At 48.6% G+C, this 12,460-nt stretch overlaps 1 protein-coding gene across 1 annotated transcript; it reads left to right on the top strand.

Annotated features, from left to right (window-relative positions):
• The first annotated feature begins 22 nt into the window (after positions 1-22).
• NELFB (negative elongation factor complex member B) lies at positions 23-11,987 on the top strand. The gene is made up of 13 exons (XM_063409046.1): positions 23-774; positions 924-1,087; positions 1,272-1,371; positions 2,789-3,019; positions 3,957-4,142; positions 5,094-5,206; positions 6,001-6,103; positions 7,049-7,144; positions 8,374-8,516; positions 9,367-9,473; positions 10,345-10,486; positions 11,212-11,320; positions 11,561-11,987. Exons 1-13 carry the CDS (start codon positions 673-675, stop codon positions 11,696-11,698), a joined length of 1,734 nt encoding a protein of 577 aa, XP_063265116.1. The 5' UTR covers positions 23-672; the 3' UTR covers positions 11,699-11,987.
• Positions 11,988-12,460: the final 473 nt, after the last annotated feature.

The raw sequence follows: 12,460 nt of genomic DNA on the forward strand, positions 1-12,460 counted from the left end.
CAGGAAATTCCACCTAACATGGGGAAGAATTTCTTTCCTGTGTGGGTGACCAAGCACTGAACAGGCAGCCCAGAGAGGGTGTGGAGACTGCCTCCCTGGAGCGATTCCAGAACCGTCTGGACACAATCCTGTGCCGTGTGCTCTGGGATGATGCCGCTTGGAAAGGAAGGTGGGAGTAGATCACCCTCTATAGTCCCTTCCAACCCGAACCATTCCGTGATTCTGTGATTCCAAGTGCCTGAGAGCGCTGTCCAAAGGCTCCTTGAGCCCTGTCCGCCCTGCCCGGCGCTCAGCCGAGCCGCACGGAGCCGCGGTGGCCGCGGGGAGCCCGGAGACACCGCGGGGAGCTCGGAGACACCGCGGAGAGCCCGGGGACACCGCGGGGAGCCGGGGACACCGCGGAGAGCCCGGGGACACCGCGGAGAGCCCGGGGACACTGCAGGGATCCCGGGGACACCCATAGCAGCCGCCGCGGAACCTTGGTGCAGCGGAACCTTCGTGCTGCGGCGCGGGGCCCGCGCGCGGCGGGGGCGGGTTGGGGCGGACCGCGCGGAGCCGGGGCGGGAGCTGAGGCGGGAGCGGGGCCGGGATTGGGATCGGGATCCGGAGCAGGAGCGGGATCAGGAGCAGGAGCTGATCCGGGAGCGGCCCCGCGGACCCGGCCAGGCCGAGATGTACGCGGGGCTGCAGGAGCTGGGAGTGGCCAACGGCGAGGACCTCAAGGAGACCCTCACGAACTGCACGGAGCCGTTGAAGGCCATCGAGCAGTTCCAGGTGCGCCGGGCGCCGCGGAGGTGCCGTGCGGGGCCGGGCCGGGCGGAGACAGGGGCCACGGGACGGGCCCCAGGGCTGTCTGGGTTTTTCCTCGCTTTATTTGTTATCCCGAGTGCCGTTCTCAGTTCCCGCTGCGGGTTGTGTTGCAGACGGAGAACGGGGTGCTGCTGCCCTCGCTGCAGTATGCGCTGCCCTTCCTGGACCTCCACGGCACCCCCCGGCTCGAGTTCCACCAGTCCGTGTTCGATGAGCTGCGGGAGAAGCTGCTGGAGAGAGTCTCTGCCATCGCTTTGGAGGGAAAGGTCGAGGAGAGGTTTGTCAGCAGCCTCCTTGGTTCCTTGCAGTGAGCTAGCAGTTCTGTGTGAAAATGCAGTGGATGGGTGACTTCTGTAAAGGAGGGCTGGGCTCCTCAGGGGCTGAATTCCAGTGGCTTTGAGGTGGACACTGTTCCTTTTCTGCTCCATGGTACTTAATCTCGTGTTTTTCCACATGTTCAGATACAAGAAGCTGGAAGATCTCCTAGAGAAGAGCTTTTCCCTGGTCAAGATGCCCTCAATACAGCCTGTGGTCATGTGTGTCATGAAGCACTTGCCCAAGGTGGGACCACAGCATGGGTTGGCCTGGTGTGACGTGGAGTGTCACTGGTGTGATGTGGAGTGTCACTGGTGTGATGTGGAGTGTCACTGGTGTGATGTGGACTGTCACTGGTGTGACATGGAGTGTCACTGGTGTGACGTGGAGTGTCGCTGGTGTGTCACTGGTGTGACATGGAGTGTCACTGGTGTGATGTGGAGTGTCACTGGTGTGACGTGGAGTGTCACTGGAGTGTCACTGGTGTGATGTGGACTGTCACTGGTGTGTCACTGGTGTGACATCTCTGGTGTGCCTCTGGCAGCTGGGCCTCTGCACCTTCTGCAAGTGTGTTTGTTGTTCAGTTTCAGGGACTGTCTGAAGATCCAATACATTCTTGAATCTGCTAATAACTCAATGGGCTAATTCAAAAAGCATTTTACAATTTCATAATCATTTGAGACTATTTCCCTATTTTCTTCTAAGTTTGCTGATAGGTGAATTTTTCCATAGTTGATTTACAAATCTCTAACAAGTGGGAGGTGAGACTTGAAGAGTGCAATTAAAAGTAGGCAGGAGGGAGAATCAGATCCGTGAAATAAAATTCTGTAGGAGTGTCATTATTAAAAGCATCATGTTGCACTCAAGGTAATGGATTCAAAACACTGCTGGAACTTCAGTAAATCACTGAGTTTGGAAACATCACCTCAAATCTCAGCACTGGAGATTTAAAGTAGATCTTTCTTTCTTTGAAAGAATTAGGGATGTGTGATTTGGTTGTTGAAGAAGTCTCTTAGGGTTGCTTTAATGCTACACCAGGTGGGTGAATGCCCAAACTGCCTGAGGTGGGGATCAGGGCATGGAGAGGATTGTCCTGCTCTTCTCTGGGGCAGCCTCACCTTGAGTCCTGGGGCTGTTTGGGCACAAGATAAAAAAAATTCTAAAGCTGTTGGAAAATGTTAAAAGGATGGAGAAGGGTCTGGGGGAGCCCATGAGGAGCAGCTGAGGGCCCTGGGATTGTCCAGCTGGAGCAGCCTGAGGGCAGAGCTCCCCGGGGCTGCAGCTCCTCCCGAGGGGCAGCTCCAGCTCTGCTCTGGGACAGGGACAGCACCCAGGGCACAGCTGGAGCTGGGCCAGGCAGGCTCAGGCTGCAGAGCAGGGAAAGGTTCTTCCCCCAGGGGTGCTGGCACTGCCCAGGCTCCCCAGGGAATGGGCACGGCCCCGAGGCTGCCACAGCTCCAGGAGCCTTTGGACAGCGCTGCCAGGGATGCCCAGGGTGGGGTTGGTGGGGTCTGTGCAGGGACAGGGGCTGGGCTGGGTGATCCTGGTGGTCCCTCCCAGCTCAGGAGGTTCTGTGATTCCATGATTCACATGCCTGCTGCAGTCAGTTACAGGTTACATGGACAGGCAGGTGAGGTGCTGCTCACTGCCCTGTGGGTTGCAGGTCCCTGAGAAGAAGCTGAAGCTGGTGATGGCTGATAAGGACCTGTACAAGGCCTGTGCTGTGGAGGTGAAGAGACAGATCTGGCAGGACAACCAGGCTCTCTTTGGGGATGAGGTGTCACCCCTGCTGAAGCAATACATCCTGGAGAAGGAGAACATTCTCTTCAGCAGTGATATTTCCTTCTTGCAAAATTTCTTCAGTCCATCTCCCAAAACGAGACGTCAAGGAGAGGTGAGGACAAGGAAACCCTCACAATGTGCTGTGAGGGGAATTTATCAGCTTTGTCAACCATCACAAATGGACTGATTTCCCCTGCTCACCTTTGCTGCTGAAGTTGTTTAGCTGGACAAAGTCTTTGCAAAAAACACCAGGCCATTTTCTCCTACACATCTTGATGAAAGCAGCAGGAATTATTTTAGTTGTTGTGTAATAAGTGATGAATATTCTAAGCTGTTTATGCACTTTAAAAAAGGATTTTTTTTCTCTGTTGTTCAGTCTGGCTTTAATACACTTCAGCTATTCTGAAGGCTGAACATCTCTGTCACATCAGTTTGAGTATGCTGATATGTTAAATCTGCTTTCTTGATCTGAAATCTGATTCCTTTTTTAGTGGACATAGCTCAGCTGAAGTTGCTTTTTTATTAAAAGGATATAAATTTGTAGTTAATTGGCACCCGGAAAAGTTGCTCTTTGAATTTAATTAACTATAAGGCAGTGTAAAGCTTTAATTTCAGAGAGGGCAGCACATCTGTTACATGAGGAGTTGTTTTAGGCCTGTTTTGCTTTCAGAATCATTTGGTCTAAGTGCCCTGGTGCAATTTACTCCAGGTTTGCACTGCATAGTTGTGCTTTAGCCCCAGCTGGACACTCAGCACCACACATCCACCTGGTTGCTCCCTCTGAGGGGATGGGGGGAGAATCAGAAGGGTAGAAGAAAGAAACTTGTGGGTTGAGACAAAAGCATGTTACAGCTGTTGAAGATTTGGTGAACATCTCTTGAACAAATGTTCTTGGAAATCTTGGAGTAAAGAGTTCCTTTTCAGGACCTCATGTCCCTGCCGATGCCTCAAGCTTGGTAGGTCACCTAACATCATTAATTTACATTTGTGTGAGAGTAGAATGAGAGCATCTCCTGGTGCTGAGCCCACATTTTTTGCTCTGAGCTCAGGTGGTGCAGAAGCTGACCCAGATGATCGGGAAGAACGTGAAGCTCTATGACATGGTGCTGCAGTTCCTGAGGACGCTGTTCCTGCGCACCAGGAATGTCCATTACTGCACGCTGAGGGCAGAGCTCCTGATGTCCCTGCATGACCTGGAGATCAGTGAGATCTGCACGGTTGACCCCTGTCACAAGGTACCAATCATGTGGGACAGGTGGGGGTATTTATGGGGAACTTTCTGTAAAAAGCCCAGAGGAGATGAATCCTTTCTGTAAAGAGAGTTCAGACCTTGCACCTAAATGTCATCTTCTATTCCTTGGACCTTCAGGTGAAAACTTCATCATTTTATAACCCATGAATCATTCAAATTTGGGGTACTTTGGCAGTGTTAAAAGCAATGTCTATTCTACATAGATGCTGCAAAAATAATAAAAACCATCCTCTGGCCCCAGGTTCTTACTCCAGGCTTCCCTCTTAGTTGTGGATATGCGCCATCTGTCAGTAAACTGTGTGTGTAACAGTACATACTTTGGATTTGGAATTATAAGAAAACATGAAACTATTGAAATGTTGGGAAGTGACAGATGTGGTAATGTCACAGCACAATCTTGTTACTGGCTCCTTGTTCGTGGTAGCATCACTCTGACCTGGAAGAAGGCTTTTTCTCTGAAGTAATTGTTAAGTTTTACATGTACTCTGCCTAAAAAATAGCCAGTAATACAGCTATAAAGCAGGAACGCCTCCACTGTCAATATTCCTTTATTTAGAGAGTGGGAGTGCTATTGCAATGGCCAGAATTAACCACATTTTATTTCTACGTGATGCTGCTTCTTTCTTAGTCTCCTACTTATGTAAATCCACAGGTGTGCAGGGCAGTGATGGATTTAATAAATGCCTGCTCCTTGATTCCTAGGGAATGCCTTCCCTGGAAGGAAGGTTAACTTCCCTGGGCATTCCTAACCTCCTTTTGGGATGTTGGCCTTTCTGACCTCTGTGTTTGTCACCAGTGTGGTGCCATGCCTCGGTGCATTAATGAAGCTCCTCAATTGCAGATATTTCAAGGTCATTCTGAGCCTGTTTTCTCTGACATCCTGTGGTTTATTGCTGGTTTAATGAGTTGATAAAGCTCCCTCATTTGGTGACAGTTCACCTGGTGCCTCGACGCCTGCATCCGGGAGAAGTTCGTGGACAACAAGAGAGCTCGGGAGCTGCAAGGATTCCTGGATGGGGTGAAGAAAGGACAAGAACAAGTGTTGGGGTAAGGCACTTGGGCAATTTATTGGGAAACTGAAAATGGCTTCCCAGCACTCACAGCACCTGAGAGGTGCTGTAGGTGTAAATTCTTCCCTAAAGCCAGCAAACCTGCAGCAGCCCGCCTGTGCATCCCAAAGATTCCTCACTGCACTGGGGCACAGCCAAGCATGTCCTGGTGGCAGAGCTTGCACTGCCACTCTTGGGTCTCCCCTGTAGCCTCATAACAAATTACAGGAGCCTTTCTTAGGGAGTCAGAATAACTTATTATGAATGACTTGTCTGCCTTTAAACCCAGAGAAAATGGGCTGGTGATGTTTGTCAGTTGAAGTAGTTCATTAGCTTTAAATGACACCCCTGCTGTGATCTGGTACACTTGTGTTTCTGGAAGGTGCCCTCACAGTATTTTATTTAGCTGGTGCTTTCAGATTTTGTACACTGGTATTTTAAACTGTTTGAGAATTCACTTTTACCTGTTGTTTTTCAAAAGCCTCTGAGACCTTTCTCTTCTCTGGAGATGGTCAAAACCTGCCAGCTCAAAGAGCTGGGGCCACCAGAGCTCCACTGCCTGTGGGCTGTGTCCCATCAGACCCTCACTGGCTGTGGGAGATTTTGTGCTTGATCTCAGTGGAGAAGACTTTCAACAATTGTTTTTTGTGCTCTTTCATGTCAAAACCACCATGAATGTTATTTCTTTACAAGGCAGGAGAACATTCAGCAAGCGCACACAGCTGGGTTTGGACCTGCACAGTGGGGTTGTTGGTTATGTATGACAAGTGTTTGATTTTTACTTCATCTCAGGGACTTATCCATGATCCTGTGTGATCCCTTTGCCATTAACACCTTAGCCTTGAGCACCATAAGGCACCTGCAAGACCTGGTTGGGCAGGACACCTTACCCAGGGTAAGCATTGCAGCTTGTGTACCTCACCTGAACTGTGGTCTTTGCTGACTGGCAGCCATCAGGGAAGGACTGGCACTGTCCAAGTCTCATTAACTTCCCAAATGTGGCAGTTGCAACAAGGGAAACATGACTCCTGTCCATTTGCAGCACCTGCTGCAGAGCTCTGCAGGAGCTGTTTGGACATTTTGGAACTCTCCAAACTGACCATGAATTCTTTGCTTGGCTCACTCTGCCTGGCAGCTGTGCAAGTACAGAATAATATGTAGAATCTGTGCCTCCCTGCTTTGTCCCTCCCATCAGTTTGTCTGACAGCAGCACCTTTCTCCTGCCATGGTGAATGCTGTGGGTTTGTTGGCACAGTTCTGGTCTGGTGGCTGAGGTAAAACAAGTTCCTGCAGGTGGAGTCTGCAGGAGGTGCAGAAGTGTTCAAGAAAGGCACCCTAGAGGTGTCTGAACAATGGGAGCCACTTGCTGGGTTTATCCCTGAGTTGTTAAACGTTATTGTTGCATGGAGTAACTTCCTTGTGACAGTGTAAGACTGAAAACTGTTTGCGTTTCAGGACACAATATAAACAAAAAAAAATTAATTGTCATTCTTACACACCTTTTCTCCTCCTTCCTTCTGCTGACATGACTTGGTTTGTCCTCTCACACATTATATTTTAGTGCACTAATTGGGCTGGACACATTTTAAAAAGATGTGCTCAGATGGCTGCAAACTTCCTGGTGCATTATAAATTTACAACCCCCCACAAACCCTGAGCAGTGGCAGTTATTTGATGCCCATTTGAGGATCAGTTTTCAATTAACTTGAACTGAATGCTTTTAGCAGTCTTGGACAAAGCTGCTAATCCAGAACAGCTTTGAATATAAACCACTGCTTCCAAATAAATATCTCATGTGAAGATCAAAAAAGTTGTTTTTCTTCTCCCCTTCAAATTTGAGGAAAGCCCAGATCTGCTGCTGCTCCTTAGGATGCTGTCTTTGGGACAGGGGGCCTGGGACATGATTGACAGCCAAGTCTTCAAGGAACCAAAAATGGTGAGCCCTTTTGATGTTAAGAATTTAACACAATTAATCAAATTTAGACTTGTTTATTATTTTATTGCATTCCTGATTAAACATTTGTTCTCCAAATATCTCTTCAGAGCATTCTTGAGAAAAAAACAGTGGTCACAGAGCAGCTGTTCTGGACATGCTGTGAGCTTCCATTACCTGCCTTTTCATTTCCATAGGTGCCTGGTCCTTACTGTTCTAAAATCACCCTGTAAAATACTCCTCTGCTCAATACTCCACTGGTTGCTCATTGCTTTCATTTTTCTGGAGTCTTGCACACAACTGATGGGTTTGCAGAACACATCATGTGTGAGGAAAGCAGGATTTCCAGCTCTGGCCTCAAACTCTGGTAGCAGTTTAGAAGCTTTTCGTTGACAAGGAAAATTTTTTTTCTCTCCCAACTCTCTGTCACAGCAGTTTAGTGCAGTGCCACGTTGAGCTGTAATCCTTCCATGCTTTAGAAATCCTTTCCCAGCATTACAGGAATCCTGGTGTAGTTCAGCTGAGGGCAGGAGCACAGCAGGGCTGTTCCTCAGCAGGAATTTGCTGTTTCTGTTCTGAACTATAAAGCAGTAAGTGTTTTATAAATACCATGGGACAGATTTGAGGGCTACAAACTACATCCACTCCTGGCTGCTAGGATGTTTAAACTCACACCAGGAAGGGTTTGCATTAACCCTGGGACTGTAGCAGTGAGAGTGACCAGTCATTCTGAAGGTAGTGCTGTGATTTGTGCTCTCTCACAAACCTATAAGGGAAAATGCTCAGTTTCTTTCCAAAGGGACTCTCTCAATCAGTGTTTAAAATCAGATTTATTTGTGGCTGTGTTACCACAAATAAGCCTGGGCCGTGCTGGGAGTCTGTAATTGTTGGTATCAGCAGTTTGATGTCACCCTGAACACATCCCATGCCTGCAGCAGCACTGGGAAGGGCCTCTCAGAGGAAATGCCACACAATTGTCCAAAGAAAGGCTTTGAGCAGGAGTATTTCTGTAGTGAGATGAAGTAGAGTTTTCCTAATTACCATGGAACATGTGGAAATGAATTATTCAGGAATTTTGACTGGAACTGGATGTCTTTAGCTGGTTTTCCTCAGTGTAGGATGAGGCTTCTCACACTGCCTGGCTTTTGTCACAGCACTTCAGGACCATTAGGTGGCATGAAGTGCCTGATGATGGCTCTGTTCTCTTCCCTCTGTCCTTCCCTCCCTCCAAGGAAGCCGAGCTCATCACCAGGTTCCTGCCCCTGCTGATGTCCTTTGTGGTGGATGACCACACCTTCACTGTGGATCAGAAGCTGCCCTCGGAGGAGAAGGGGCCCATCCCCTACCCCAGCACCATTCCCGAGGCTTTCACCAAGTGAGTGCCTGGCCCCACCCGCTGCAGGGCTGGCCCCAAAGCAGCAGGGAGCCAGCCAGAGCTGGCAGGGGAAAGGCAAGGCTTCCTGGGATAACATTCAGTGCTAATTCACCAAGGCTGAACGTTCCCTTTAACAAAACAGGTTTCCCTTGTGCTCCCTCAAATAAACTTCATCTACATAAAGTAATACTTGCTGTAATGACCATTCTCTCATTCAGTATGAGAGTATTGGGTGTTTCTGTGCCTCCCAGGCAGCGAGTGCTGAGTTTTGGGTGATATTTGGGTGCAGCTGGATGAGTGCCCGTGTTGAGGAGCACTAGTGGAGATCATAAAGTTGGCAATTTTGACACCCACACTCTGTTGATAGCCTGTCACTCCAGGGACATCAGAAAGATAATTAAAACCTCTGTGTGCTCTATTGTTCAGATCTTCTGCTGATTTCTAGCAAATTCTTGTCTGTGCCAGAATCTGGGATACTGGGTTCTGGTACTGGTCCTCCTCTGTCACAGTGTTGATGTTTGACTTTTGGGAGACTAAAACAGTATTGCACTTTGTATAATTTTTGAGTATTTGGGCTTCTTCTAAACCTCATTTTGAGCAGCACTTTTATCATGAATACATTTTAAATGTTCACAGTGAAATTCAGCTGTTTGCTGAATGTTCAGTTTTTCTGGAGTGTGGTAGTGAACATAGGGATGATCCATCCGCTCACTCACTGAATAGCTGCTTGTCAGTGGGTTTGAAGTTAGCCACTGCTGTACCTGCTTGACAACTATCCCAAAAGTACTTTAAACCTCTTAAAAATAATAAAAAATAGCTTTATTGATAAATAAACTTTGTGCCATAACAGGTTCCTGCAGGAGAACAGAATAGCTTGTGAGATTGGGCTGTATTACATCCTTCACATCACCAAACAGAGGAACAAGAATGCTTTTCTGAGGCTCCTGCCTGCACTAGGTAGGTTTTTGTCTCATCTTCTTTTCTGTGGCTGTTTGCCTTGTACTGGACACCCAGGAGGCCACTAAACCTGGAGTGAAGGGGATGTCAGAGCCAGGGACATAATGTTCTGCGTTTGGCTCCTCTGGTGACTTAGCTGTGAGTGTTTGGGTTCTGCAGTTTTCTGCTGATGTGAGAGTTTATGGACAGTGGCTGAGGTCAGTGGTTCCTTACATCAAGGGCTCCATAACAATGAGATTAGTTGAGAACTCTTTGGAATAAACCTGAAAGATGACAGAGCAGGTGCCTTAGCTCTGCTGCTGCCCACAATGATTGCAGGCAGTTGCTGGGACTTGGCTTTGTGTGGTGAAAAAAAATGGTAACAAAATAGGACTGAGCACAGCCTTAATTTCCTCACCAGTATTATCTTGTTCACTGGCTCCTCTGGGATGAGTTGCAGGAGAGCTCTGGAGCAATCTGCTCCTAATCTTTTATGTCTGAAAGATGAAAGCCACCTGCCTGGGCTGCCTGTTATTAGAGGAAATGAGAAAAAAATGAGTGAAAGAAAGGCTTAGAGTAGGTACTGGGAAGAAATTCTGACCTGTGAGGGTGGGCAGGCCCTGGCACAGGGTGCCCAGAGAAGCTGTGGCTGCCCCTGGATCCCTGGCAGTGCCCAAGGCCAGGCTGGACATTGGGGTTGGAGCAGCCCGGGACAGTGGGAGGTGTCCCTGCCATGGCAGGGGTGGCACTGGATGAGCTTTAAGGTCTTTCCAACCCAAACCATTCTATGATGAAACCTCACTGCAGGGTGCTCAGCAGGAGCAGGAGCTGTGTGGACAGGTTTTGGCACATCCTTGTCAGTCTCTGTCTCTTCCCTTTCTGTGTTTTGTAGTTGAGACATTCAGTGACTTGGCCTTCAGTGACATTTTCCTGCATCTGCTCACTGGTAACCTCACCCTGCTCAGTGACGAGTTTGCACTCGAGGAGTTCTGCACCAGTCTCTTCGATGGCTTCTTCCTCACTGCCTGCTCCAGGTAAAGCAGAGTTTTCTCCCTGGAGAGAGGGAGTTTACAGAATCCCTTATAGAGGTTTTACTGCTTTGAACAATAGTTTAATAGTTCTTCACAGGCAGTGGAAATATCAGCCTGATGCTGTTTTCCTTCAAGGAAATGTGTATGTTTTGGGATGAAGTTTTTATCAGCAAAATGGTTATGTCTTGACTGTGAGTTATTATCTAAACTGCAATTCATTATCCCTAAGTTGGAGTTGCAAGGGAGAATATCCTTCAGGCTTTGCAGTAGCTCTGGCTATGTAGAGTTAACTTCAGCTCTTTGCAGTATCAGCAGCACAAAAAAATCTGTTGTTACCTCTGCTCAGCCACTCGTTTAGCTGGTGGCCTGCAGACAAGTTCAACCTCCAGAAAGCCTCCCCAAAAGTGGCTGAAATTACTGCTGGGGCATAGCAGCATGTGCTGCTACTTCCTCCACGCACTCTGTGCTTAAAGTCTCCCCCTCCCTCCTCATGGTTGTGCAGGTAATGCACTCCTGTTGAACAGTTCCTTGAATCCTTGAAGGTTTAAGGCAGTGTTTGTGCTTACACCAAGTTAGTCCCTTACAAAACTCAAATTCTCAGGGGTTTTGGAAAATTATAACAAAGTCTGTGGTGGAGTGAATTATTCTGGTGCTGTTGCTGTGGCTTCCTTGTTCTCAAGGTTGTGTTTGTTTGTCTTGGTTACTCTGCTTTCAAATGGCTCTTGCAGGAAGGAGAACGTGCACAGACATGTGCTCAGGCTGCTGCTGCATCTGCATCACAAAGTGGCCCCAGCCAAACTAGAGTCTCTCCAGAAAGCTTTGGAGCCCACCAAGCAGGTAGGAATGGGAGCAGGAGAAAGGGAAAATGGATTGCAAATGAAAGCAGCTGCCTTTCCAAACGTTATTGAATGGAACACGAGCTCTGCTTTCCAAGTGTTCCAAGCTGTGCCCTGATTACCTTGTGGCTTCTTCTGTGTTGGTTTGTGTTAAACACACAGGGTGAAAGCACACCTGGTGTTCTGGCTAGAATGGAATTGTGACTGTCCTGTTTCCCCATCCCTGATTCTCTTCCTGCAGAGCGGGGAAGCTGTGAAGGAGCTTCACAACCAACTCAGTGAGAAGCTGGAGCTCCGCAAGCCCAGCCCAGCTGAGGTGACCGAGACTCCCTCCATGGAGCTGCCCCTGCCCACCGTGCCCACTCCGGCCTCACGCTGAGCTGTGGCTGCAGGGCAGGGCTGAGGGGAGAGGAGCTGAGCCTGTGCTGCCTTCTGAGTGTCTCTGCTCACGTGGTGAAAACAAAAACAAAGCCACTGAAGCTCCTTCAGGAAACGCTGCAGCTCACCCAGCTCACTGGCTCTTGCTGGTTAGAAAACTGTATGCAGTGCATTGCAAGGTTTACTTTTCTTAAAGATAGCTGACTGTCTTCTTGTAGTTCCACTTAAAATTGGACTGTACATTTTATAAAAAAAAGAAAAAAAGAAAATGCATATTTTTAAGCTTGGCATCCTGTGTTTTTAAACTCTGCTCACTAAGTGTGGAGCCCCGGTGTGGCTGAGCAGGTGGTGTGGGCTCCTGAGGCGGCTGATCATGGCTTCCCTTGGCCTTGCTGTGCCCCTCGGGGTCTCTGGAGAAGATGCTCAAGAGGAGGAAGAGTCAGAGGAGATGAGCACCACTGAAAGCATTTCCTGTTTGAGGTTCCAGCTCTTGTGGCACATGGTAAGATGTCCTGCAGTATCAGAGGTCTCCACCAGCCCGAGCAGCAGTCAACAGCCTCTTCTCAGATGGGCTTTCACAGAGAGAGCCAGAAATGGAACCAATCTCTCCCCTTTCCTCCCAACTTTTTCCCAAAGGAGTAGCTTGAAGTGAGTCCTGAGGGCAGTTACAAAGAGCAGGACTGTGATGTTCCTCAGTGACAATAGGGGTTGAGTGTAGGTGGAGTGAGATTCAGTTTTTGAAAGAAAAGTATCATAGAGATTA

Source organism: Prinia subflava, chromosome 12 (assembly GCF_021018805.1).
Source record: "Prinia subflava isolate CZ2003 ecotype Zambia chromosome 12, Cam_Psub_1.2, whole genome shotgun sequence".
Taxonomy (NCBI): domain Eukaryota; kingdom Metazoa; phylum Chordata; class Aves; order Passeriformes; family Cisticolidae; genus Prinia; species Prinia subflava.